Source organism: Lynx canadensis, chromosome B3 (genome assembly GCF_007474595.2).
Source record: "Lynx canadensis isolate LIC74 chromosome B3, mLynCan4.pri.v2, whole genome shotgun sequence".
NCBI lineage: Eukaryota > Metazoa > Chordata > Mammalia > Carnivora > Felidae > Lynx > Lynx canadensis.
In genome coordinates, this window is record NC_044308.2 from 74,189,965 (window position 1) to 74,217,527 (window position 27,563).

The window sequence follows — 27,563 nt, forward strand, 5'->3', positions numbered from 1 at the left end:
CTCTCTCTGCTCCTCCTCCACTGGCACTCTGTCTCTGTCTCTTGAAAATAAATAAATGATTAAAAAAAATTCAAAATAGCCACATGTATTTATGAACATGCACAGGAGTGTACACACACACACACACACACACACACACTTCCTACTTTGATTTCTTCATTTGTAAATGTTTTAAATCAACTGTTATTAAATGTAAAATGAACCAGCAAAAGGGACAGTGAGGAAACTGAATAGGAAATTCCTATCTCTGAATCATGGCAGCTCTGCTACTCCAGATCAGCTCCAACACATGAGATGCCTAACTCTAGACCCCACATAGCAGCGCCCCCATGGAATATGGGTGAGGTACCAAGTCTCCACCCAGTCTGGACTCTGAGGGGAGGCCCTGTGGCCCTCTAGTGGAAACACTGTAGAACTGCAGCCTTCCATGTCTCCAAAAGGGTACATACAGGAGCCCAACTGAGAAGAAAGCCTCTCAGCCCCATTGACCTGAAACCCTAACCACGCACCTACCTGTGAGGGACAGGCTAGGTCTTTGCCTCAGAAATGGTGACCTGTGTCATTTTGAGGCACGCTATCCCTGTAGCTGCTAGATTTGAGGCTCAAGAAAACCAGGCTGGATTTCAAACTGGGTAATGTTAAACAGCCTACATCTTTACTATTATTTTGGGTAATCCCTGCAGAAGAACATTTTTTTAACTCAGGCAATTCAGAATGAACTAGGGCTCTTGTCTATCCTTTGAACTTCAGTTACACTTAGCTTACACTGTCCAAACTTGCGGCTCAAGAAGACATCTGTAGCAGCTAGTGGCAGAAAAGTGAGGGGTGGGATAGTTTTGACAGGTTGTGAATGGGAGGGTGTGGCTCCCTTAAATATTGATCAGCCAATACTTAATGCATGTCTCTTTGCCTATTCATTCGTTTTTTCTATTAAAAATTTTTTTATTTGTTTTTGAGACAGAGAGAGACAGAGCACAAGCAGGGGTGGGGCAGAGAGAGAGAGGAACACACAGAACCTGAAGCAGGCTCCAGGCCCTGAGCTGTCAGCACAGAGCCTGATACGGGACTCCAACTCACAAACCACAAGATCATGACCTGAACCAAAGTCAGACGCTCAACTGACTGAGCCACCCAGGCACCCATGCCTATTCATTCATGTAAGCAACGAGTATTTGTTACTTCATATTGTGCCAGTCATTGCCTATTTGCTCTCAGATCTCTTCCCTGCCCTTCTCCTGCAAATCCTGTTCCCTCTTTACCCTCTCCAATTGCCTTCCAGTTAGAATGGCCCATGGAAGGCAACAGTAACAGGTTGGACATTGGGAAGCAAGAGAAGCCAGGTTATTTTTCCCATCCCTCTGTACCTTGAGTATCATTTTCCTGCAATGGACCCAGCTCCTCACCACACAGCTCCTCCCATCAGGGTCCTTGGCAGTCCTCGCCGTGGCACAGCCTCAGTTTCTGATTCTAGTGACACCATCCCTCTCCTGTGTCCTTCGAGTCTCCATGGTAGCAGCAGCTTTCTGCTGGCACTAATACCTGATTATTTCTCCAGCCCATTCAGCTTCTCACCTCTGTCCATTACATGTAATCAACTCCCTGGTTTGTTTTGTTTTGTTTTTTTAATGTTTATTTACTTATTTTGAGAGAGAGCAGGGGAGAGGCAGAAAGAGGGGGACAGAGAACCCCAAGCAGGCCCCATGTGGTCAGCACAGAGCCCAACACAGGGCTCGAACTCATGAACCGTGAAATCATGAGCTGAGCCAAAGTGGACTGAGCCACCCAGGCACCCCTCAATTCCATTTTAAGTCCCCTCTTTGAAGTGTCCAGGAGGAATCTGTTGTACTTGGTAATAGGGATACAACAGTGAGCAAGATAGGCTCACTTCCTGATCTCATGCTGCTCATAGTCTACAGCAGAAAACCAGTTTAAATAAACAATCTTAGTGTAAGTATTTCAAAAGGGAAGTACATAAGAACATACAGCAAAGAGACCTGATCTAAAATAAGGATACATTTTGTAGCTCCACACTAGAAACTCTAAGTGAATCTTTACACAGAGATGCAGTCCTACAAGCTACGGTTGCAGCATGGCAAGTTTGAATGCTACTTCTCAGCCTCCCCGGATCCAGCCAGGAAGAAAGGAAGGGTCTCTAGCCAAAGAGAGAAGCTGGGGGTTTCAAGCAGGAATGCAGTTATTCTCACAGCCTGCAGGGGCCCAAGAAAACGAGGCTCTGCCTGGTCCATTAAGGGTAGAAACCAGAATCTCAAAGGAATGTATTGTCCCCTGGCAACCTCCAAAACCCGGAAGTCAGACAATGTACAGGCCAAGCCTGCATCAGAGAAAATGCTTTCCCGAACATTTAAACTCCAGCATGATAGTATTTCCTAGGCATCCTCCCAACCCAGCCCTGCATGGTGAGAGTGAGGACAGGAGAGCCAGTGGCTCCTGTGCTCTTCTGTACCGACAGGTCCCTATGCTTATCTTGTTGAGCTCAAGGCACCCTTACCTTCTCTCTCTACCCCATCAATTCTGACACATTCCAGACTCACTCAATACCTTGACTCCCCTTGCCAAATCAGATCTCTTGTATATCAGATGGGGCAGACATACTTCCTTCACCTTTCTTATTTAAATCACTGTTTATAAGATCTAAAGTGTGCTTTTTCTTGAAATGGAGGTTTTCCAATTCCATACTACAGAGAAGAGTCATTACTCAAATGTACGGCCATTCCAAGCCACCCTGCCTTGCAGAGCTCCCTGATACAGAAGGAGGGAGAGAGCATGTTTGAAGAGTCTTCTCTTTCCAAGCTCACTGCCTAATCTAGGTTCATATTAGACCTTAGTACAGCTAATAACATTATAACTCAACATAATACTACCTACAGGGCTCTGGTCTCACCTTTGAACTCCAATTACTTATGGTCTACATCGTCAAAAATCATGATTCAAGAAGTCATTATGGGTCACTTATGGTAACGGAGTCAGGCCAAGAAAAGGAAGGAGCTCAGGTGTTGCTTGAGACCCTGGTCTCCATTAGAAACCTAAGTCCTAATGCCCTAGGGCAACAATTGTATGTAATAAATTAACTTGTATCTCTTTTGCTTCTAGACTGGTACTAGCTATATACCAACCTTGAGAGAACTGAGAAAATAATCCTTCAAATACTATGCTACAGGCCTCGATTCTCTTCTGGAGCCCCTGTTGAGAAAGGCCAGCACAATAGCAGAAGCTGGTTCCAGTAATACTTCTGTCACTCTCTTGAACCTGCCTTGTTCAAAGGACCACACCCAAATGATGACACTCACAGCATTAGCACTAGTCTGGGAGGAATGTTTATTTTAAGAATATGGGTATAAAGACAGAGTGTCAGAACCTGGAAAAGCAACCAAAGAAGCCCCCAAGACGTCCACACCCTGATCTCCTGATGGCCTTTTATCTTCTTTCGGCATGTGTGAGACTTCGCAGATGCTCATCAATTTAATAAGGTACGCCTGACCCATCCAACGAACCAAACTCATTCAATTTTAACAGAAAACGATAAAAAACATGAGACCTATTTTTGTCCGACCCATTCACCTTTGCAGGGTCCATTTTCTGGAGATCTCTCCATACGAACCCCTACTCCCAGCCACCCCCACAGAGCTTTATGGGAAGGGAGGGGACAAAGACAGGTGGACTGAGGAGCGGGTGGGGCACAGGAGGAAGGCTTGTGTTATGTGCCTCGAGCCTCCAGAGTCCCGCCCCCTGGGGCAGGGGAGAGCTTCCCTGTGGGGAGACTCAATGGAAGGGTAGGAAGAGGTGCAGATAAATAACACTTAGTTTAGCTCTTTTTTTCGGCAGTTGTTTTCTGGACGTTTCGTTGACCTGTTGTAGCTCCTCAGTTAGATTGTAAATTCCTTGAGTGCAAGGACTAAGTTCATGCTGTAAATCTTTAATATCCTACAGCGTTTAGCACAATGCTTCTCCTGCAGATGCTTAATCAGCATACTGTTGATTAATTAGAATCTGCTTTGGGGAAAAAATTGTGTATCTTTGCAACAATTACGGTATGAGGTTTATGTGAAAGTACTGTATGAATATTATAAAGCTTAAAATATTTAATACTTGTGCAGTATGAGCCAAGGAGCCCCCCACATCCCGCCCCACCATTCCTCATAGGAGCCACCCCACCCCACCCTGAATGTCAGACAGAGATAGAACCCCTGAGCTAGGGAGCCTGTCGTCACCACTGGAATTGAGCACAGCTTCCCCTGGAGACAGAGCCCAAAAGCTTCTTTCTCACTTAATTTTCCAGAAACAGTGGTCAAGACAGAAACTGAAGACAAAACTGACCCTCGCCCAACACACCTCCAGTTCCACCCCTGCTCAGCTCCCTCAAGCCAAAGCTCTCTCTCACCCCACCTGCCATGTGAATGTCCTCTTATGGCTGAATTCTAGAGTCTTACCAACAGTCAGGAACCAGCCTGTACTGCCTGCCCCCAGGTTTTCAGGTCAGCTGGGCAGGGGTCTGATGCTCTTCTATGGTCTGGGAACCTATGAGATCTAACTGCACATTTCAGGCTGGGACTCTCAGGGTCCTGACCCCTGGTGTGGCTCTCAGACCAATCAGCCTGGAACTTGGATAGTCAACATCTTAGTTCTTTTCTAAAACTTGTGGGGGAATATGATACTGACTCTCACAACTCAAACTCACATGAAATTGATTTAGTCTCAAAAGCCAAGGGACTAGGTTTCGGTGGGGAACATTACCTCCCAGTAATGAGAAAAGGTATCATCTATGATACACACCTCCTACCTGGAGTAAGAATCGGAAAGCAATGGAATGAATATGTAATCAGCTGGAAGGGAGTTGGCTGGTAGTGAAGGATCCTTCAACCAGACCTTGATGGTGCTAATAAGCACCCACCTCCACACTGCAGCACACCTTTGCGGTGACCAGAATGGCCACATCTACCAGAAAGCATGGCTCTTCCCTGGGACAATAACCAGAGACCCTATAAATTCTTAACTCATGGCCATCTTCATCCAAAACTTGATAAGCTGAGCTCTCTTTCCTTTTTTCTTAATCATTCCATTGAATTTTCAACACATGTTAGTTCTTTTCTAAATATGGAACCAATCTTATATCATGAACTAACAAATAAAGGTCTTCAATTGACACCATCATGGCAGGGCTCCTGAGGCTTTTCTGGGAAGGTGGGTCTCTTGCTCTTTTTTTGCACTGCCTTCCAGATTTCATGTCTGCTATACTTTGGGAGTTGGTGCTTCCTTCTCTCCACTCATGGCCTCCCTCCAGTGGATTCTGGAAGCCATGTCTACCCTGGGATCGCTACTGATAGGACCAGCAGAAACTTGCCTGATCTCTTTGCTAGGTTTCATTGGCTGTTAGTGAGTATTGTGATATGTTATCTTCCCTTCCTTTAACTGCACTGTCTTGGGGGGTAAATGCAGAGCAATTTTGTACACCCCACCTCTCTCCACCAAAGCCAGACTTAGGGCCAGAGCTCTGGGCTGACTATCCCACCGTATGGTCAGGTATACTGTCTGGCTCTGATACAAGGCAAACTTGGTCTTCGTATTCCTGCTAGCAGAAAATTAACAATCAAACATCATGACCTTTATACCACATTTATCAACCTTAGCAAAGGGAAACCTGGACTTTGAAAGCTGTTCGGCAGGCTTGATGGCCCAAAGAACAGCCTAGTCAATTGTGTCAAAGTTGATGGTGTTCTCTAGACCCATGACTAATACATTTTTATTCAATGTATTTTAAGTCACTGTACTCAAATAGGCAGTAAGACCTGGAAAATTATCTGCAGTTGTGATTGGAGCACCCAGGAAACTTTCCAGTTCAGTGAATTCTACACAAATAGAGACAGTTTAATGTGGTATAGGATAGTGGCTTTCAAGCTTTTTGCCTCCCTCCCCAGTAAGAAATGCAAGTTAAATGGCAACCCAATACACAGACAGACACACACACACACACACACACACACACACACACACACCTCTATATCACTAAAAGTTTTCTTGGAACAATACTGCCTTGGAGAAAGATACATGTGAAAAAGATTTATTAAGAAATATTTCCAGGGCGGGGTGCCTGGGTGGCTCAGTCGGTTAAGCACCCGACTCTTGATTTCATCTCAGGTCATGATCTCCAGGTCATGATCTCATGTTTATCAGGCTCTGTGCTGACAGCGTGCAGCCTGCTTGGGACTCTCTGTCTCCCCCCTCTCTCTGCCCCTCTCCTTCTCATCCTCTCTCCATTTCAAAAACAAATAAATGAACATTAAAAAAAAGAAGAAGAAAAGAAGTATTTTCAGGAAAAGGTTAGAGTAAATGAGGAAGTTGGCCTACATAAGGTGCAATATCAAGCCAAGTCACACAGAGGGTAATTTACACTCATTCCCACAGAGGGCTTGGGGGGCACTGTGGGTCACACCTCAAAAGCATCCCAGAGAGAGGACAAGATCTAGAGTATGTGTATCTCATCCCCATCAGTCATTGGTTAAGGGCTGTGGAGGGAGGGAAGGGACACAAATTCTTAGGCCCCTCTGGCTCTCCTGTACCTTCCAATAATATGCTGGCTTTGGGGAATGAGCTCACACTGGAATTCACCTGCTGTGCACAGAAGCAAAGAGATCCCAGGTGATGTGGGCAGAGCTATATTTTCTATTCTAGTTTCTCGTAGGTGTGACTGGTTTTTTATTTGCTGGCTATGGATTTGAATCTCAGTGCAGCCATTTATGATCTGTTATTTAACCTGAGTGAGGCTTTTCCTCATTGCTAAAAGAGAATAATAATAACAATCTTGCTTATCATGGTGAGAATCAGAATTGACACAGATATTCCTAGCAAATAGTAGGTGCTCAACTTGTAGCTATTATGGTTAATAAACATATCCTCAAAATGATTTAAATAAGTAGTACAAAAATTTATTTATGCTCTTGACTGTATTCAAGACATGCATGCATAAACTCCCAAGTGGTGGAGTATGGGCTCCTTTGCAGAGATACAACAGGCATCGGCACAAATATTCACCACCTCCTCCCTCCAAGTCTTTGTTTTTTTATTTCCTTTGACTAAAGAAGCTCATTTAACCTCCGTCTTAAATGTCTCTCTTTCATAAAGCTTTTCCAGACCACCCGAACTAAAAATACCTTCTCCCTCCTCTGAACTGCCATGCCATTCTACTTGAAATTATTTGATGGTACTTTTTCCACTTTCTTTTTTCCTCTCTGCAATAGCTATTAAAATCCCGACTTGAGAGCAGATAGACAAATCAATGGAATGAAACAGAATCCAGAAATAGGCTCAAAAACATATGGGAATAATAAAGAAATCAAGGCATGGGGGAATATCTCCAACAATGCTGAGATAACTGGCTAACCATTGGGGAAAACTTTTTTCCACAAAGTTAACCTGGACGTCCATCTCATTTCTCATACAAGAGCAAATATCATATGGCCCAAAGATTTAAATTTTTTTACTGATGTTTATTTATTTTTGAGAGAGAGACAGAGACAGAGACAGAGACAGAGCGCGGGCAGGGAAGGGGCAGAGAGTAAGGGAGACACAGAATTTGAAACAGGCTTCAGGCTCTGAGCTGTCACAGCACAGAGCCCAATGCAGGGCTCCAACTCATAAGCTGCAAGATCATGACCTGAGCTGAAGTCAGACGCTTAACCGACTGAGCCACCCAGGCACCCCCATATGGCCCAAATACACACACGAGCGTGCACACACACAAATACTGAATAACTACATGAAAACATGAGTGAATTTTTAATACTGTTAGAGTAAGAAAGGCCTTTCTAAGAACGACATAAAACTCAGAAGCCATCAGAGAAAAGATAGAGTTGATTCCATAAAAATTTAAAACATCTAAATGATATTAAAAAGACATAAATTCATTAGGGCACCTGGGTGGCTCAGTCGGTTAAGCGTCCAACTTTGGCTCAGAGCATGATGTCAAGGTTCGTGGGTTTGAGCCCCGCATTGGGCTCTGTGCTGACAGCTCAGAGCCGGGAGCCTGCTTTATATTCTGTGTTTCCCTCTGCCTCTGCCCCTCCCCTGCTTGCACCCTCTCTGTCTCTCTCTCTCTCTCTCTCTCTGTCTCTCTCTCAAAAATAAATAAACATTTTTTAAAAAAGACATAAATTCAGGGGCGCCTGGGTGGCTCAGTCGGTTAAGCATCCGACTTCAGCTCAGGTCACGATCTCGCGGTCCGTGAGTTCGAGCCCTGCGTTGGGCTCTGAGCTGATGGCTCAGAGCCTGGAGCCTGCTTCCGATTCTGTGTCTCCCTCTCTCTCTGCCCCTCCCCCGTTCATGCTCTGTCTCTCTCTGTCTCAAAAATAAATAAACGTTAAAAAAAAATTTTTAAAAAAAAGACATAAATTCAAAAGTCAAACTGAGAAAAATATTTGCAACACATCACAGTCAAATGGTTAACTTCCTTTCATAAAGAATTTATAAGAATAAATAAAAAAACAAAGTAAACAACCTAATAAAAGTGGACAAAGGACATGAATAAGTTGTTTATGAAACAAGAAATACAAATACCTGTAAACATATGAAAATATACTCAATCATCTTAATAAAGAAATGTAAATTTAAAAAAAAATTTATTTTCACCCAGACCGGCAAAAATTAAAATGTTTGGTGAAACTATGTGCCATGAGGTTGTGATGAAATGGACACTTACACAACGAATTGCCCTTTTGGAAGGTTCCCTGAGACCGGAGAAGGGCAAGCTTTTCTGGAGGTCAACTGCCAATTTCTATCAAATGTCAAAGGCACATACTCTTTGCTTTATGACTTAACTATTTACCTGGGCTTAGTACAAGTTCTTCTAGTTATGTGGACAAAGACACTATTGCATCATCAGCTGTATTAGAGAAAAGCCAAAAACAAGTAAAGCAGACGTCAATAGGGGACCGACAAATGACAGTTCATCCAGATAATAAAAGAAGGAACAAGAATGAAATAAATCTATACTGCTCACTAGTCAAAGATCTCCAAAATACACCAACAAGTTAAGGAGCATGTGCACACACTGACACACACACTGACACACACAAAAATGAGTGCCCATAAAAAATGAACACTATAGGATCTTTGCCCTAGTTAGCAGTATTGTATCAATGTCAATGTCCTGGTCTTGATATTGTATTACAGATGTCACCTCTGTAAGGTGTCATCATTGGGGGAAGTTGAAGGAAGTGTACAAGGAGACACTGTGTACTACTTTTGAGTCTATAATTGCTTCAAAACAAAAGGTTTAAAAAAAAAAAACAAGGTGCAGAACATGTGTAGTGTATGATTCTTGGGGGTTTTTTATGAAATATCAAAAGGTAAGAACAGTCCCTATGTCCTGACATTCAAAATGAGTGGGTAGAGCACATGTACCTGGAAGGACAAAAACACCCATCCCCTTCATTCCCAAGGGTTTGCTTGAGGTGGAAGGACAATAAATTCTTAAACTACCCCCATTTCCTTTGCAGAGATTAAAAGAAGTACAGTTGTGCTCAAGAATTTGATCTGGCCCAATAAGGAGAAAGCCCTCAGAAGTACACTGCTCTGTCCCTTGGCAAGGCTTGTGACAGGGCTTATTCATGTCATACCATGGGCCTCTCACACAGTTCAAAAAGCAGGGCAAAAGGACTGAAACTGCTTTTGCATAATAATGTCCCATGTAATCTCCAGAGGGCAAGCTGGCACCTCTAGGGACACAGTCCTCTTTCTAAATGTAGCTCGGACTGCATTATCCCTAAGAATTGCTGTTGGTTCTTGGAAGCTCTGTGTGTGTGTGTGTGTGTGTGTGTTCAGTTCCTCACAGGAAAATGGAGTATCTCAGGAGAGGCAAGAAAACACATGGAGCTCCAGAACAGGACTTGCACTATTGTACTGGCTTGAGACAGTCAAAGCCCACCCTGCAAGTTTCTACTAATGCCCCCCCCATCAGAAAAGTCAAACTGGCAGGAATTAATAGCTTCAGGAAACTTGCTTCAGAGTGCCCTGATGCTCTGATTCTAGGGCAAGGACAGATCCTCTGGGAGAACAACTGTTGTTGCATTGGAAAGATTCTGAAGACAATGTAACTATGCTTTCAGCAGCCCTAAAGGCTATCTATCTTTAACCCATTGACCTGTGCCCTCTAGTTTATAGCTTGACTAATTGTAGCTTCTTAGAGATTTCAACAGAACACTCACTCTAAGGAAATAAGGAACCAGATGTTCTAAGAAGATCAAGTTTGACCACACTAGAAATTAGCCTTCCCTGATGCTAGCCAGTCTGCTTGAGATCATATCAAGAATAATTAACTGCTGTACCATTGCTTGTGGACTCTCACCACTTCCCGGAGCTTTCCCCTTTAAAAAACCCCCCTTTGGAAATGGTCTTTGGACATTAGTCTGCCATCTTCTCAGGTTACCCGCTTCCTAAATAAAGCAACCTTTCCTTTCCAACCAGCACTTGTCTCTAGAATATGGGCTTTCAAATGCCAAGCAGCCAAACTTGGGTTTTGGTAACAAAAGAGACTGCCAGTGAGACCTCAGCAAAGCAAAGCCTGGTTGGAGTCAGGAGTCAGAAGGGTTGAGTTGGAGTAATACATGTGAAAGGAGAAGGGGAGGAGGAGGAGCTGTTAGACCTCATGCAGATCTGACAGCAATGCCAGCCCAACAGGAAGCTCTAAAGCAAAGATGGCCTGTTAGAGGAGCCCCGTGTTAGGCAGAAATGGGAAGATCTTTTTCTGGACCCCAGAATTGTCTGGGGCCAGCCTAAGAAGGTGTTAACTGTCAGCTGAAGGCTGACAGCTAATCAAGCTCCCAAGAGCCAGCACGAGTGCTTTCTAGAAAGAGGATCTGAGCTGTTTTCCGCATCTCTGTGTCTGCCACAGGGACTGTCTCTGTGGGAGGAGAGGGGGAAACAACAATTTTGAAAACAGGGCTAGGAATTTGATTGTGCCCATAAGGGACCCAAGAGGAAATCATATTAGGCATCCCTTTTGCAGGATCTGTCCCTTTTTTTATATTGTAATTTGCACTACCCACAATTCCCCAGTGAATTTCTTGGTACAAAGGAATCATGACGAATGAAGGATAAGACATCTGGGGAAGTGCAGCATTCCCCATCTTGTCCCTGTCCCAAAGCCAGCATCTCAGCACCTACATGGAAACCACAGGAAAGCTATAATCCTGGAGTTCCCAGAAGTGACCAGCTGCAGAGAGCCCTGAAGCCCAGGATAGAACCAACTGCTACTTGCTGATAAGACTGGGGACCACCACCACCACCTGTTGCCAAACACAGCTGCAGAAAGCAATCCTGGGCATGAGGGAAAAACGAAGCCAATGCCTGTCTTACAAGAACCTTTTGCCCACTGCTGCAGAGTCCCTGAAAAGGATCTGTACAGTGACTGCATGAATGAAACTAAAAGGCGTTCATGAACAATTGCCTAAATACAGAGCCATCAGGGACAAAAACTGAAAAACCAGAAATTGAATAAGCTATACAATAGAGTCATGAGATTCTAGATAAATCAATTATCTCACAAAATTAATAAGCCATTGCATGTATACTTTTTTTTTTAGTTTTTTTCTTTAATGTAAGCTCTACACCCAACATGGGGCTTGAACTTACAACCCTGAAATCAAGAGTCATATGCTCTACCAACTGAACCAGCCAGGTACCCCAAGACATTGCTTTTAAACAGGCACAGACCAAGTCAGTCTATGGCACAGACAGATACATTCATTGCTTTAGTTTGGGGGTTTTTGTTTTGTTTTACCTTTAAAAAAAAAAAAGTAAATTAGTTGCCAACATTCAAAAATCAAACAGTTCATATTAAAATCCAGATTTCTACCTTCTGTTTAAAAAATCCTAAGATCTGGCAACACTGGCTGGCATCTTCAGTGGCAAATATGGACAGAACTGAGTATGCCTCAGGTCTGCAAGTCACAGGTCAGGAGTGCTACAGGATTTTTTTACCTCAATATCCGGGATTCATTGTCTCACTACTTCAAAAAATGAAGAGGTGGACACAAAATAAGCAGTAGGCAAAAGTTTATTAGAGAAATAGATTAGAAAGGAAGAATAGTAGGAAAGCTCTCTTTACAGAGAGGAGACATTCGAAAGCGAATGCCTGAGGACTCCAGGTGAGGGTTCTTGTTTTATAAGGTTCTGGTTGCCCACCACCCCCCCTTGCCCCCTTGTTCCTTCTCAGGTTCTATCTACCCTTACTGACTGGATAACTCTAGGTGCTTGGTTGGCTCGACTCCATTGTATGAAGGGTGGTCTATGGCCGTACAGTTCCTTGTGGGTCATAGGCTTTACTCCTACTTAGTATTAATCAGGTCTTTTGTCAAAGCCCTGATGGGAACATGAGGGGGAGTAAGTGGGACCTGTTACATTCTTAAGAGGAACCTTAAGCCTGAGGGGGTTTGCTGTTCAGACACTCCCAGAATTGTTCCAAAACATGTGTTTTTCCCCACCCAGGGACCTCAAGTCCTAGTGTTTCCCTCTCTGCCTACTGAATTCTACCTTTTACTATCACAGCAGGACCCACCAATCTCTATGGGCTCCCAGCCACTTAGGCCAGGGTCTATTGCCATAATTACTGAGTTTTATGCCATCAACCAAGGTTTAAACCATTCTATATACTATGTGCAAGAGGGTAAGACAACAGGCAAACTCACTTTAGAAAAACAAATCCATCAGATCTGGTCAAACCATTTTTAAGGTAATTTGACCTTGGCCATCAATTTAAAACATCTGACCCAGGGTACAAACGCATTTGCACCAAACACAAAAAATACAGACACCCAAGGTTGTATATTATTTGAAATAGCACACGACTGAAAGTGACTTAAATGTTCATCAGTAGGAGGCTGGCTAAATAAATTATGGAATATCCACATAATGGAATACTGTACAGCTATTTTTAAAAGGGAGAGAGAGAATAAAGTAGATCTATTGTGTACCACTCAGAACATTTTCTAAGAATGTATTTTAAGAAATGAAAGAAAGGTAGAAAAAGGGAGAAAGGAAAGAAGCAAGTAATTTGAAGGACAGCATATACAGTGTTATTCCATTCATGGGAAACATTTTTAAGGGAAAAATATACGTAACTGCATAGAAACTTCTAGAAGGATACACAAGACCAGGAGCTATATGGGGAGCAGGCAGAAGCATAGGGAAGAGTCACTTGTTTACTTTTCACTTTAAAACCTGTCTCTTTTTAAAATCATGAACATGTGTTATTTTTATAATTTAAAGCCTAGATATTTAATGATTAAAACAACAGTGCACTGGTGCTGACAGTAAAATTCCAACTCTGAGGAAATTAATTTCTATGAAATCTGTCATTCCCCAACAAAGTCAGAAAAATGAAGCATAGCTATTCAACATACACAGCAGGTTGGCTTGTCATGACTCACTCTGATTTCACAAATGGAGATAAAAATGCCTACCTTACCAGATTAGAAATGGTCTACAAAATGTATAAAAAGCACCAAACACTTGCCACACTTAGTAAGTGTTCAGTAAAGGTGGTTGTTATCCCACAGCCCTCCCCTGCTGCCCAGTCCTGACTGGTGTCAATGACCAATCGAGGATGATTATTGCAAAATGGAAGATTTAAATTCCATCCCAGGTGGGGGCACCTGGGTGGCTTAGTCTGTTAAGCATCCGACTTCGGCTCAGGTCATGATCTCATGGTTCATGAGTTTGAGCCCCGCATCGGGCTCTGTGCTGACAGCTCAGAACCTGGAGCCTGCTTCGGATTCTGTGTCTCCTCCTCTCTCTCTCTGCCCCACCCCCACCCCCACTTGCGCTCTTTCTCTCTCCCAAAAATAAATAAACATTAAAAAATATGTCAAAAAAAATTGCATCCCAAGTGAATGTCAGCCCTCGAGGAAGATCAGAATATACTCCTCAATAATGAAGGCATTTCCTCAGGATCTGCACATGGTATTGATGGGGTTTTGGAGTGACTGGGGATTGGAGCCGCCAGCCAAGAAAGAATTCTTGAGCTGTCTTTGGTATCAAAAAGGTGATTTTATGAAAGCACGGGAACAGGACCCGTGAGCAGAAAGAGCCTCACTGGGGTTGTGAAGAGTGACTGGCTATATACATACTATGGAGTTTGGGGAGGTAAAGGCAAAAGTGAGGTCTCCAGAAGGACTTTCATATGCTAAAGAAGACTCCTGATATACCACAGGCCTAGCTATTGTCAAGCTAAGGTTGTTTTCCCTCTATCAAGGCATTAACATTATGACTGTAGGAGGTGCCTGGAGAAATGCTGTACCCCATATTGGCCTCAAAGTAATTGTCAATGGGCTGCAGGTTAAAAGGAAATTTAGTTTTATGTGCCATTTCCTTTTGCCTTTGTTCCCCACATCACTACTGGGGCTCCAGGAAACTGAGTCCATATTGATGAGGGAGCATAAGGCAAGCTGAGGGCAGAGTACAAGCTAGCATCCCCCCCTCCCCAGTACCTCCAGGTGGGATATGTGTGACAATTCCTCAGGCACTCCTGGCTACCCAAGAACAAAGCAAAGGACAGAAAACAGATGGTTAAACTATTAAGAGTCTCCATCAGTTTACAAATATTTTAGGACAATGACAAAAATAAGGGGGGGCAATCTTATCAATAGCCTAAAGTCCACGAACTCCCTACTGTCTTAATATGAAGGCTCTGCCAGAGGGAAAAACCACCTTAGCTTGACAACAGCTAGGCCTCCAGTAATCTGTGAGTCTTTAGCATATGAAAATCTCTTTGGAAACTTCCCTTTGGACTTTACCTCCCCCAAGTCCATAGTATATAACCAGTCATTCTTCACAACCCCAATGCAGCTCTATCTGCCCACGGGTCCTGTCCCCATGCTTTAATAAAATCACTTTTGTACCAAAGACGTCTTCAAGAATTCTTTGTTGGCCATCAGCTCCAAACCCCCACCATCACCCCAAAGCCCCATCAATAGGTCTTGGAGATTAGCCTATTGATAAGATTGCTTTTTTTCTTATAATTTACTAAGATATTTGTAAGCTGATGGAGACTCCTGTCCTGCATGACTGTGATCTCTATCAGTTAACCGTTTGTTTTCTCCTTTCCTTTGTTCTTGGGCAGCCAGGAGTGCCTGAGGAAATGTCATAGGTATCCCACCTGGGGGGGGGGGGGTAGCTCTGCTTTGCCCTCAGCTTGCCTTATCCTCCCTCATCAGTACCACCTCCATACATACAAAAGCAATCCCATTGCCTATTAAAGTTCCCCATTTAAAGAGACTCCTACACACCCATGTTTTTCCCCCAAAGATTTCCTGTCCCCATCTCCACCAAATCAGCTTGATGAAGAGTAGCAGCTAGAGACTCCCACACTCCTTGCCTTCCCTCTACCCTTTTCAGTTCACGGATCCTCTCGCTAATGTCCCAAAAGAAATGGTGCCAGAGGTCATATATCAACCCTGCCCAGACAAGGAGGGGTCATGTGATGTTCACCAAGTTTCCTGACCAGAATTCTCTTTTCAAAACCCTTTGCTCTTTGAAGTACGGTCTCCCTCACTCTCTACCCAACCTCAGCCCCTCTGAGCAAGAGGTGAAGAGAGATCAGATATGCCCTAAAGGCCTGTCCCTTTGAATCCAAAGCCCTGAGAACCCTTCTCCAGTCCTACATACCCTCCCCACAGGCCCACAGGTGGAGAGCACTGGGAAGGGTTCCCACAGTGCATTAGCTCTGAACAGGGGAGGAGGAAGAGGAGTGTCACGCTATCCAGCCTCTGTCATCAATAATTCATGAGGTTCAGACACAGGGGCACCAGTCAGAGAGTCAGTTTTCCCCGGGCATGGGGAAAATTAGACGTAAGCTCTCTTATCTCATCAGGATATGCTGAATACCAAAGCGAGTACCGCAGCTGTAGCTTCTTGGTTGAGGAATATACTATAAATCCAGTGCATGCCTGATAGATCACTCGCTACCCATACATCCCCTTCTGAATGTTGAAATCCTTTATTAGCTGCTCTGCAGAACTATACATATACTAAGTGAATCTCTAGCAAGCATGAATTCTATTAAACAGCGATCCCCAGAATTTCACAGACGAGGATTCTCTCTCCTCTAACTGTATGGACTGACACAGAGTTGCCAAACTGGTGATTTCACCAGATAACAATACATTTTTCAACTTACCCATCTGCTTTCATCATCTTTTCTTAACAAAAAGATGAACCCCCCCCCCCAAAAAGGAGCAAAATAAAGAACTATTAAATTAAACAATATTAGCTTTATGAAACTCACTATATTATCTTTATTTGTCTCAATTTGCCTTGAACGAGTGAAAACTTTGCCATGGATCAGCACATCTCAGCCTGGCATTTTGGAGGCCACTGGGTTAAACCAATTCAGACACTAACACTTGGATCTGTTGGGGCCTTTGTACAGCATCCCACAAGCCATCCAGATTTATTAATTCTCCCAGACACCCAGAAGGGAGATCATTTCAGCCTGCTCCGCAGAAGGGTAGGGTGAAGTCTTGGAACAGAATTTACAGCTAGAGAGGACTTTATTCATCATCTCCTCCAGCATCCTCTGTTTACAGATGAAGAGCCTGGCCTGTAGCAACAATAATAATTACTCTATGGTGGCAATAATCACTATGTGTTTAGTAGTTTCCAGTTTTTAAAGTGCTTTTACATTCAATAAATATTTATTGAACTAGGATGGAGGCTAAGACCAGGGGACATGGTGATTATGGAGAATTGAGTACTCCTGAGTTTGTATTTCCACCACTGGCTGGGAGATCCTCTCACCTCTTGCTACCACTTAGGCCCTGTACAATGGGGCAGTCCTCTTACGGTAGAGGGTATGAAAAGTCCTGTCCAGTCAGGATCTTTTTCCCTGCATGCTGGTTACCACAGTGATCAGAGTCAGCCCTCCAGGACTCTGAGCATGGAGGAGACCCTGAGCCAGTGTGAAGTGCTAGACCCAGCCCAGCTACTCCTCCCCATCACATCTGTCTCCCAGGCTCTTCCACCCTCATCTAAGACCCTCACCTGGTGACTCTGCGAGGACCACAGGCTTCACTTCCATGGGCAATCTCAAAGCATTTGCCCTCTTGTAAGCTATCACACACGTAGACCCAGACTTTCTTGGAGAAGGAGGTCCATCTTGAAGTTCTGGGAAAGAAAAGCAATCAATTCAAAGCTCTCTCCGCCACCCCGACAAATAATAGGGTCAAGCAGATGGGGGTGGAGAGCGTTGCCAAGGGTGGGGAAGTCTGTGCGGAAGTATGAACGGGCCCCTGGAGGAAACCCTGGCAGACAGCACTGTTCCACAGCCGCAGAGGACGGCGGGGCGCGGCGGCCGTGCGCCAGCAGGGGGCGCCCGCGGCCACAACCGGCTCCGGGTGTGAAGGGCCCACGCTGAGCGGGACTTGCCGGGCGGGGGGCGGAGAGCGGGGCGGAGAGCGGGGCGGAGAGCGGGGCGGGGAGCGGGGCGGGGAGCGGGGCGGGCAGTCACCTATCCTGAGCGGCGCAGAGCCTTTTAAGGTCCGGCGGCCATGCAGCAGGCGAGGCTGCTGCTGAACTGCTGCGCGCCGGCGTGGGAGTCTGTGCGGAAGGCCAGCTCAGGGATGGCACGCCGGGGCTCGCTCGCCAATAAGGTGGCCCTAGTAACGGCCTCCACAGACGGGTGAGTGCCCGTGCCGGAGTCTCCGAGACCCCCACTATCTGGAAACAGGTACTATCCCCTTGACCTTTGCTTCCCGGCCCAAGTCCTCAAGAGTCACTCCCGGGAAGAGTCCGACCCCAGAAGAAAAGAACCACGTGGTCGGCCTGCAGCCTGACCGAACCCTCTTGCCTTGACTCCACTTCTGCCAGTCTCCTCCCACTGTTGCCTCTGGCTCAACTGCGCCACCTCAGTACTGCCTGCATAAATCCAGTCTCCCAGTAACTCCGGGCTGCCCCAATCAAACGGCCCCCCCTAGAGTCTGGGAAGACCAAACGCCAGAAATCCAAGACAGTCCAGATTTCAAAAATCCGGTCCCTCTGCCTCCATAAACTATGGAAATGTTCCAGACTCCCCATTTGGAGCCCTTCACCTAGATGGGACACAAGACCCATGCGTCCAGGTTTTTGTTTAGCTCAGTACATTTTGCCCTTGCCCAGCCTGTTTCTCACCCACCGTTCTTGTCTATCCCTGTTTCTCATCCCCACAGGACTTTGCTAGATGCCAGCAAATCTAAAATGCAATGTATGCGAAATGCTAATAGCCAACAGTTGCAAAATGTGTAACCCTTACTCCCAGGAGAGTATTGTAAAAAATTTACATTTTTTTACTAGAGACCCACCCTTTCACATACACCCCAAAACATAATTAACAACAGAATTTTAAGATGATGTAGACTAGTAAGGAAGGTATCTGGGGGGCAGGGGCTCTTTCGAGTGAGACCCTCTAATCATTGAAGTGGCTGTTGCTACACCCCTAGCTCATTTCTCTCCCTTCAGTCCCTACAGGGCATGGGGACTGTCACTGTGAAGGTGCCTGTGGAAGGTAATGTCAGTGCCTGGGAATGTAGCCTGACAGCCAAAACCATAGGAAAAACAAGTAAATGAGTGTTAAAAACATGTGAAGCATGTCCATCTGTATGGTAATGGCTATGCCATTAGCCCTCTTACACGTAAGGTAGACACCAGGTCATACAGATGGAGAGCTGGAATTCAAGCCCGGGCATTCTGACTCCAGGGCCCATCTCTCAACCATTTCCCCCATACTGGCATTGACTCTCTCTCTGCCCATAGGATCGGCTTTGCCATCGCCGGGCGCCTGGCCCGGGACGGGGCCCACGTGGTGGTCAGCAGCCGGAAGCAGCAGAACGTAGACCGGGCAGTGGCGGCGCTGCAGGGGGAGGGGCTGAGCGTGGTGGGCATCGTGTGCCACGTGGGGAAGGCCGAGGACCGGGAGCGACTGGTGGCCACGGTGAGCGGCAAGGGTATGGGCAGAGAGCCAGGAGGTGGCAGAAGGGAGCCAGTCTAAGCTTACTTCCCTGCTTTCCTAGACAACACTGGTGTGATCCAAGCCCGCATTATTAACTAAAACATAACCATGCGTTATGCACCAATCCACCAGCACATTTTTGTGTGCCTTTCTATTATGTCTCTGAGAATCATCCCATCCCAGTCAGAGAATCAAAAACCACTCTAATGTTTCAACTCTGCATCATCCCTTGGGTCCCCCAGAAAACCAGCTGGTCCTGGGTCTCCAGTAGTTTCCAATCTAATTGGGCAGACGAGAAAGGTAAATACAATCACAAAATAGATGTTCCCACCCTTGGGCTAATAATCAATCCCATGGTCTTTAGTCTATAGATTCGAGTGCCTTCTCTAGGAGGAACCCCACCATGTTTCAACCACCTACTGTGTGCCATTCACTTTGTTCAGAGCCTTCATGGGTTATCTCTAAACCTGACAACAACCAAGCAAGGCAAGGACTATTCTCCCTGTTTTGGAACATTCAGAACATTCTGCTCTGAAAGCTGGAGCGACATCCCAAGTTCCCACAGCCAGTTAGGAAGAGCTGTAAGTCAACCCAGACCAGCCAAGCTGACTACAGACCACCAGGCATTTCTCCATTAGCATCGGGTCAGGCCTTTGGTGCACAGTTGGACTTTAGTCTCAGAGAAAGTGTCTAAGGGGTACCTGGGTGGCTCAGTCAGTTGAGCATAAGACTCTTGGTATTGGCTCAGGTCATGATCTCAGGGATCATGAGTTTGAGCCCCACCTCAGGCTCCTCGCTGACAGCACAGAGCCTGCTTAGGATTCTCTCACTCTCCCTCCCTCTCTGCCCCTCCCCTGCTCGCATGTGCCTTCTCTCTCAAAATAAATAAATAAACTTGGAAAAAAAGAAAAAGAGTCTAAGCCAGTGTCAGAATTGGTATTTGGCACCAACCTTCCAGCTACCCAAGAAAATAGGAATATCTGGCAAAGGAGGCCACTCTTCCGTCAGGCTCAGGGCACATGCTTTATTCCCTAGAGTAGAAGGGAGAATCTACCCTAGATGGAAAGTAAGGGATTGTGTGAACGGATAGGAAGACTGGAAGAAATAATTTGGTAATCTTAGAAGAGGGATACCTTAAACAATGGTAAACCGTGATATAATAGACCATATAAAGTCATTCCATTTTTAAGGAACCATCTGGCAGATACTCGAATGAGCATTGGAGAGAGCCAAATGTGTGTCCAAGAAAGTCACCTTTCCTGGAATAGGCTGCTGGACAGTGTCTGAGATTAGGACCTTGATCCCAAGGGTGAAGGGAGCCATCTAGAATCCTGGGCCAATTGCTGACTGGCCATATGAAATGTGCATAGCAATTTAATGCCCAAATCCTGTCAGGGAAACAACCTCTCACCCTGACCAGCTCCACTTAACCAGTCCTACAGCCCTGGCTCAGAAGTGGGGTTTGAGGTAGACCTCGAGGAGGGCGTGAGACTGGATAGATGGAGTTGGGACAGGATTTCAAATGACCCCGCAAAATGAGCAGCCAACCAAGGAGGGACTGAAGGGTAGAGGGAGCCCTGTGAATTCACAGCAGAGAGCATAGGCTCAGGAATGCTGGTGGGAAGGGCAAGCGACAAGGGCCTCCAGAGCTTGCCAAAGGTGCTTGGATGTTCTTGGAGGAAATAAGAAGCCACATGAGGTTTGAGCAAGATGAAAATGGTTACATTTTAAAAAGATAATCTGGCACTGGTAAGAGGATATATTAGAGTAGAAAAGACTCTGAGCCAAGGATGTTAGCAAGGAAGCTGTTTCTGTCATTCAGGTCTGGAGCAGCAGCAGTGGGACCAGAATGGATATGCCCAAGAGACCTCTAGTGGGAACCAACCAAGATTTTTTTTCTTCCTAACCCGGTGTCAAGAAATGGGAAATAGGGGGGCGCCTGGGTGGCGCAGTCGGTTAAGCGTCCGACTTCGGCCAGGTCACGATCTCGCGGTCTGTGAGTTCGAGCCCCGCGTCAGGCTCCGGGCTGGTGGCTCGGAGCCTGGAGCCTGTTTCCGATTCTGTGTCTCCTTCTCTCTCTGCCCCTCCCCCGTTCATGCTCTGTCTCTCTGTCCCAAAAATAAATAAAGGTTGAAAAAAAAAAATTAAAAAAAAAAAAAAAAGAAATGGGAAATAGGAAGGATGAGTCAAAAACAACTCTTTGGTGGAGAACAGGATAGGGTACTTGTTAGCAATCTGAGATGGGTTCTGCCTGTTAAGAACTGTTAGCCTGCATTGGGAAAAGCTCCTCCCTTAAGGATGGTTACTATCCAGCAGCTTCTAAATCTGCACAGCGAAGCTTCTCAAAGGTGTGGGGAGCAGAAACTAGATCGGCTGCTTCTCCACTTGATGGTATTTTTTCTAAAAAATATATCTATCAGAAAACAGCACCCAACTCCTAATCACTTTTGTGTAGTGATCACACAATTTAGAACAGGCTTAAGAGACACCTGGGTAGTCATAATGCCTTTCTCATTAATCTTCTATGGTTCTCTGTCTGTTTGGGCAAAACCTAGACTTCTCCCCTCTCCAAGCTGCTAGGCTTCCCACCCCCAACATCCCTTTCTAGCTTATTCTGCACTTTGCTCGTCCAAAATCCATAGGCGAAACTTACACAGAGCCAAAGCAGGTGGCTGGGGCCTTGTGCCGGGACACCAAAAGTTACAGAGCACCAGATAGTATTCATACTGATTTTAAAAGCTTAGGTGGTTTTAAATTTTGTTAAATTTACATGTTGACAGCCCAAGCATTCCTTCAGCAGTGTAGAAGCAACTGAGCTTAGCACCTAGTTAGCAAGAATAATTAGTTAAAACGGGAGCTAGCAGATGGTACACATTGTTAATAACACCCCTCTGTGCGCCAAATCATGAAGCACAAAGTTGATTGAGGGCCCGTTTAGTGCTGCTCGCCCAAGGCATCAGAATTGCCCATTCTGGGCAAATGCATCGTCTGGTTTCAGAGTCACGTATTGTTGGCAGATTCTGTTTGGCCACTCATTACTCTGGCACATGCCTTCGCCATCTACTTACAATTTATTAGCGAGGTGAAATGTTCCCTTTCTTGGCTTTCCCTGTTTAAATCTCAGTTTCTGCCTTGAATCTTCCATGCCTGTAAGCCAAAAGTGGGGGGGCGGGGAGAGAAAATGACATCATAACCAAGTGTGAAACTGCTTTAAACCCAAGCTGGTGCCTTCCCCAGCGTGGCTCCTGGGTAGTCAGTTTCATAGAGAGCTCAACTCACTTTCAGAGGACTCTTATGTATTACCTCTGTGGTAGAAGGGATGCTGACCTCAGATCTGCCCCCACTAACTAGCTTTGTGCCCTGAGCAGACCACTTGCCCTCTCCCAAAGTCCCAGGGAGCAGGCCTCCTGTTCCTGGCCAGCCCTCTTATGTCATTACTGAGAAATTCACTTCCCTAGACTACAGTTTGTTACCTTCACCATGAGGACATTGGGCTGGGTGGTCTAAAGGCCCTTCCAGGGGTGACTTTCTGTTGGCCTATTTAAAACTGTTTCTCCATTCAAGTAGGTGTGGACAGGTTGAGTTTGAGATAACGGTAACTCAGTCAAGGAGAACTGGACAGTAAACTGGAGAAATGGGGCTGGGACTGGGTGTGAAACGAGAAAGCGTCTAGAAATGGATTTTGAGGTGGGACTGAAGAAGCCATGAGCATCGAGGAGCTCCCCAAAGGGAAAGTGTGAAGAGTAAAAGGTCAGCAGCAGCCCTAGAAGTGGGGGCAGGAAGAAAGAAACTAGACAACCTGAAACATTTAGCAGCAGAGCTTAGGGTAGCTTGGGAGAGAAATGTTTCATGAAAAAGAGACATCATTTTGACATCATTTCATTCCTAAGAAGGAATTCTTCATCAACATTGATAAGTGCACCTCCCTTACTAACCTGCAGTCCTAATTCAGACCTTACTCCTTCTAGGCTGTGAACCTCCATGGGGGCATTGACATCCTAGTCTCCAATGCCGCCGTCAACCCTTTCTTTGGAAACATAATGGATGCCACCGAGGAGATGTGGGACAAGGTGAGAGGGGATTAAAGGAGCAGGGGACAGGCCTCAGAAAACGGCCAGAACAAACTCAGTCTGCTTTTAGAATTCATTTGTCAAGTTCACTGTAAATGTGAGGAATCCTTGTGATTTGCACACACCTGGAGTGCACCTGGTAAAGGGCAAGTGGGGGGTGGCTTCTTCTATCCTTGCCCTTCTTTCATTTCTGCTTCTCCCCAGTTTTGTTCTTCCATTTGCTCCTTGCTAGCCTTCTTGTGATTCATTCCCCAGCTCTCTCCCCCTACATGCTTATCCAGGCTCTTCCTGGTTTATTTCCAGCAGAGACATGGCAACTATATGCCAATAGCTAATACACCTAAACTTATCCACACCCCATCCCCTTTCCAGCTTCTAAAAAGGAACTATTTCTCATTAGCTGGAAAATGTTAATAGCTGCTAGTTAAGTGAAATATCAATTCTGGTGAAATGACCTAAGTTACCGCTTTATAACTTATAATCTTGGCAAAAGACCTGTGCCCTTTTCTTCTTAACTGCAGTGGCAAGAAAATCTGAGATCCAGATGTCTAAATTCAAGTGTGGAATATTGGTTTTAATGTGAGCGTGTATAATTATATTTGTGATATATTTCACACACTACAGTTTTTAATTATAAAGCCTTAATTAAAATATTTGTCTTTGTTTACTAAGGTTAATATTCGCACATGATTTGGAAATGCTAAATTTTTTATGATCTCCCATGGTTTTGCTTTTTACTCTGATGTCATCAATAATTTCTCAACACTGAAGTTTAAGGATACTAAAATATTATAGTTTGTTTATCAGTGTTTCACAGACATAAAGACCAAAGTGCCAAATGCTCTTCAGTGACTCAGTTCCTGATTGATATTCTTTAAAGTAGAGAAACATCTTTCATGAGCAGTCTGAATAAAGACCACATGAAAATCAGTCTTAAACCAAGTAATTTTTCTTTTTAATTTGCATTTTTTAAAATGTCACAGTACATCAAATATAAATTCAGTGGTTGATCCTTGATTAAACTCTGGATTTTTTAAATAAGGACATTTGGGGAGACAACTGGGGAAATTTTATTATGGACAGCGTATTAGGTAAAATCATTATTACAAATGTTAAATTTCTTGGTGTGATAATGGATGGTAGTGTGTAAGAATGTCCTTATTCTTTGGGAAAAAATGCTAAAGTTTTTACTGATAGAGCATTGTGATGACTGTAACTTATCTTCAGTGGTTCAGGGGGAAAAAACTATATAGATACACAGATAGGACAAATCGGGCAAAATGTGAACAATTGGTGAATCTAAAGTGTACCTTCTGGATATTCATTGTTTTTCTATTTCAACTTTTCTGTAAGATTAAAATTTTCAAAATAAGAAGTCAGCATGGGGGCACGGGAGGGGAATATCCCAGCAGTGCCTAGAACTACATAAATGAGGGTTATGCATTTGTTTCAAATTACGGATGCAGGGTTTTGACTGTAGCTTGTGCTCCAGCTCCTGCAAAAGTGCTCCCGTCATGATCCCACTTTCCAATAAATATCCAGCCAGACAGTCCATCCTGGAGGGCCAAAAATATCTCATTCCTTAAGCTCAGAAGCCAGGGAAATGCTAAAACAATCCCGAGTGCCCAAGGTCAGGCCACATTTTCCCTGAGCAGCATGGCCCACTCTGGGGCAGGTCCAGTAAGCCAACCCAATTCCGAGTTCTCCCTAGTTGGAAGGAACACAGAAAATCCAGCTCAAGTCCAAAGCAGCCCTGTTAATATGGGTCAAATCATACTTGGCTGGTTACGAGACAAGAAGAACCAGGTCCCTTTCCTTCTCACCCGAACCTAATGCATCATTCTCTAGCTGAATAAGCCGGTGAGAGGTGCTTTTCCCCAGGCCTTGGCCTCTGTACTTGTATGGTCCAAGTAAACCATCTGAGATCTGCACCAGGCCCAACAAACATCCCAGGAACCCTGCTATAAGTCCTCCTCGCCCTGCCTTCTCCAGCTCTTCCCTCATGCTCTTTCTCCTTCTCTCTCTGTTTCAGATTCTGAACATTAACGTGAAGGCCACAGCCCTCATGACAAAGGCAGTGGTGCCAGAGATGGAGAAACGAGGGTACAGACAGTGAGAGGGAGCGTGGATGTGATGGACCTTATATGGGCTGAGGGCCAGGGTTCCCACTGGGAAGAGGTTCATTCTCTTCTTTTTCCAGAGGCGGCTCAGTGGTGATTGTGGCCTCCATAGCAGCCTACACCCCATTTCCTGTAAGATCCCCCCTTATTTGCTACTTCCATCTGTCCCCAGTCCTGCATTTTTCCACTCCCCCAGTGATCCTAATTAGTATGTGTCCCCTTTTGGAGTCACACCACCAAGCCGCCTCCCACAAAATAGATGCCTTGCCCCCACAAATCCTAACCTAGGGGCGGGTTAGCCACAAGACAGTTTTCTAGCTGGGGACCCTCCCTTATAGGAGATGCCCTATTATCTACTGCCCTTGGTCCTGTCTTACTATAAGAACCAAGAATGAACTGTAAACAAAGACACTAATGCATTGTCTCCTTTCCCCAGGGCCTGGGCCCCTACAATGTTAGTAAAACAGCCTTGCTAGGCCTCACCAAGAACCTGGCCAAAGAGCTGGTCCAAAGGAACATCAGGGTGAACTGCCTGGCACCAGGACTCATCAAGACTAGCTTCAGCCGTGTGGTGAGGACCCCTGGTACCCCTAGGACCCCTAGGGGCATCTTCCCAGATGGGGAAGCCCAGTACCTTCCACCCTGATCCCTGCACTTTTTTTGACATTCCTCCCCGCCCACCCATACCAGCCACTGGTCCAGATCAGACCCCACATGCGCTTTTCTTGAGGTGTGCACTAGAGACAGGAATTCAGCCTCTGCTCATGTGGTTTCATTTTTCCTTAAGTGGATGAGAACTGGGGACACCCAGCAACAACCTCACTAGCACCTGAAAAGAATGGAACAGAGGAGGGAAACAACTGGGAACTGAGGAGGACTAAGAAGTAAAAGGGTGTCCTCTCCAGCCTTCCTCTCAGCTGACATAAGGGTGGCACTTTCTCCTCTCCCTGTCCTCCTCTTCTGCCACATAAAGAGATGTCCCTTTTTCCTGCAGTTGTGGATGGACAAGGAAAGGGAGGAGAGCATAAAAGAAACCATGCAGATAACAAGGTAAGACTGTCACAGGGGAGGGTTAGGAAGGACAAAGACAAAAGTTCCACTCCCTCACACAGCCCACAGCTTGCTGTCTTTTGGTCCCACAGACAACATGAGCACACACAGACTTCCCAAGTCCATGAACACTGTGTCACTATGGTGGCATGTGCTAGGGGTCCACCTGCATTGCAAAAACCAAACACAGGCATCTGGGTTTCAGCAGAGCACCATTCTGAGAAAAACCCTGACTCCTCTCTCCACCTGGGTGTTCCCTCCATCTCTGGGCATCCCTAGCATCCAGGGAACAAGACCAAGACCAAAACCCTGCTTTTTTAGTTCCCCTTGAATAAAAAGCCATGTTTCCAGAGCTCAGGTTGATGATCCTACAATCCAAATAAAAGGAATGAAGAGCTTTACTAAGTCCCAAAACTCCCCTTGCTAAGAAAACTCGCCTCTTCCCCATAGGGCTAGCCAAACTGTTCAGGTATCTTTGTCTGGTTCCTTTTCCTCTAACTTCCCTTCCTCTCTCCAGCTTGTGGCTTCTGGAAACTCTCTTCTCTTTAGCTTCTCCATCTTGTTCTCTCAAGAACACATGCCAGCAAGGCCTACTCTTTGCTGGTCCAAACATTCCAGATCCCCTCAGGTGCACCCAAAGCTGTTCTGATGTCAGGCATGAGCTGCACACCTACTTCACAACTCACTAACAAGTAAGGGCATTGTCATCCTGGAGCCTCAGTGAATGTCTACACCCATGCTTCTTGATCTTGGATGTGCGTTAGAATCAGCTGGGCACTTGTGAAACTACAAATGCTCAGGCTCCACTCCCAGAGATTCTTTTTTAATTGGTCCAATATAGAACCTAGGCTTTTTTTTTTTTTTTCCCCTTCGCGAGGTGAGAGGCCAGGGTGGGGAGGAAGTTAAGCCTCCAAGATGATTATAGTGTGCAGCTATGATGGAGAACCACTAATCCAGGCCTTCTAAGTTTGAGGTACCTACTCTACCCCCACCTCTAGAGCATTCTTTGGTTAGGTTACAGTGTTCCCTAACTATGCAATCACTGATACAAACACCGAGAATTAGCACATTCTCACAAAATGAACCTAACTTTAAGGGACAAAAACAGATTCCTGAAAAAGTTGTCTGTGAATTGAAGCAATATAAATGGAATCATTTTAAACAAACCATTTACTGTCTAACAGACTACCTGACACTTGAATAGTATACACACGTGTGAAACAAAATAGCTGCTCACCAGATTATCTGTATGACTTTGGATTGTGGTGTCCTGATTCTCTAAAACACAGAGTGTCTCTGTATTATTTGAATATAATGTGTGGTGGTTTTTAC

At 45.2% G+C, this 27,563-nt stretch overlaps 1 protein-coding gene and 1 long non-coding RNA gene across 2 annotated transcripts in view; one reads left to right on the forward strand and one right to left on the reverse strand.

Annotated features, from left to right (window-relative positions):
• Positions 1–17,608, reverse strand: LOC116738158. Its single transcript, XR_004343801.1, has 3 exons — positions 17,516–17,608; positions 17,050–17,172; positions 1–40 (listed from the first exon to the last, which is right to left on the reverse strand). It is a non-coding gene; the product is annotated as an uncharacterized LOC116738158 (long non-coding RNA).
• Positions 17,522–27,563, forward strand: part of LOC115516276 (dehydrogenase/reductase SDR family member 4-like) — a 10,758-nt gene continuing 716 nt past the window's right edge. The window contains exons 1-7 of the mRNA XM_030318759.1: positions 17,522–17,686; positions 18,796–18,973; positions 22,960–23,061; positions 25,094–25,164; positions 25,262–25,313; positions 25,618–25,752; positions 26,176–26,231. Coding sequence (XP_030174619.1) covers positions 17,556–17,686; positions 18,796–18,973; positions 22,960–23,061; positions 25,094–25,164; positions 25,262–25,313; positions 25,618–25,752; positions 26,176–26,231 — 725 coding nt within the window. The 5' untranslated portion in view covers positions 17,522–17,555. The remainder of the gene's footprint in view (positions 17,687–18,795; positions 18,974–22,959; positions 23,062–25,093; positions 25,165–25,261; positions 25,314–25,617; positions 25,753–26,175; positions 26,232–27,563) is intronic.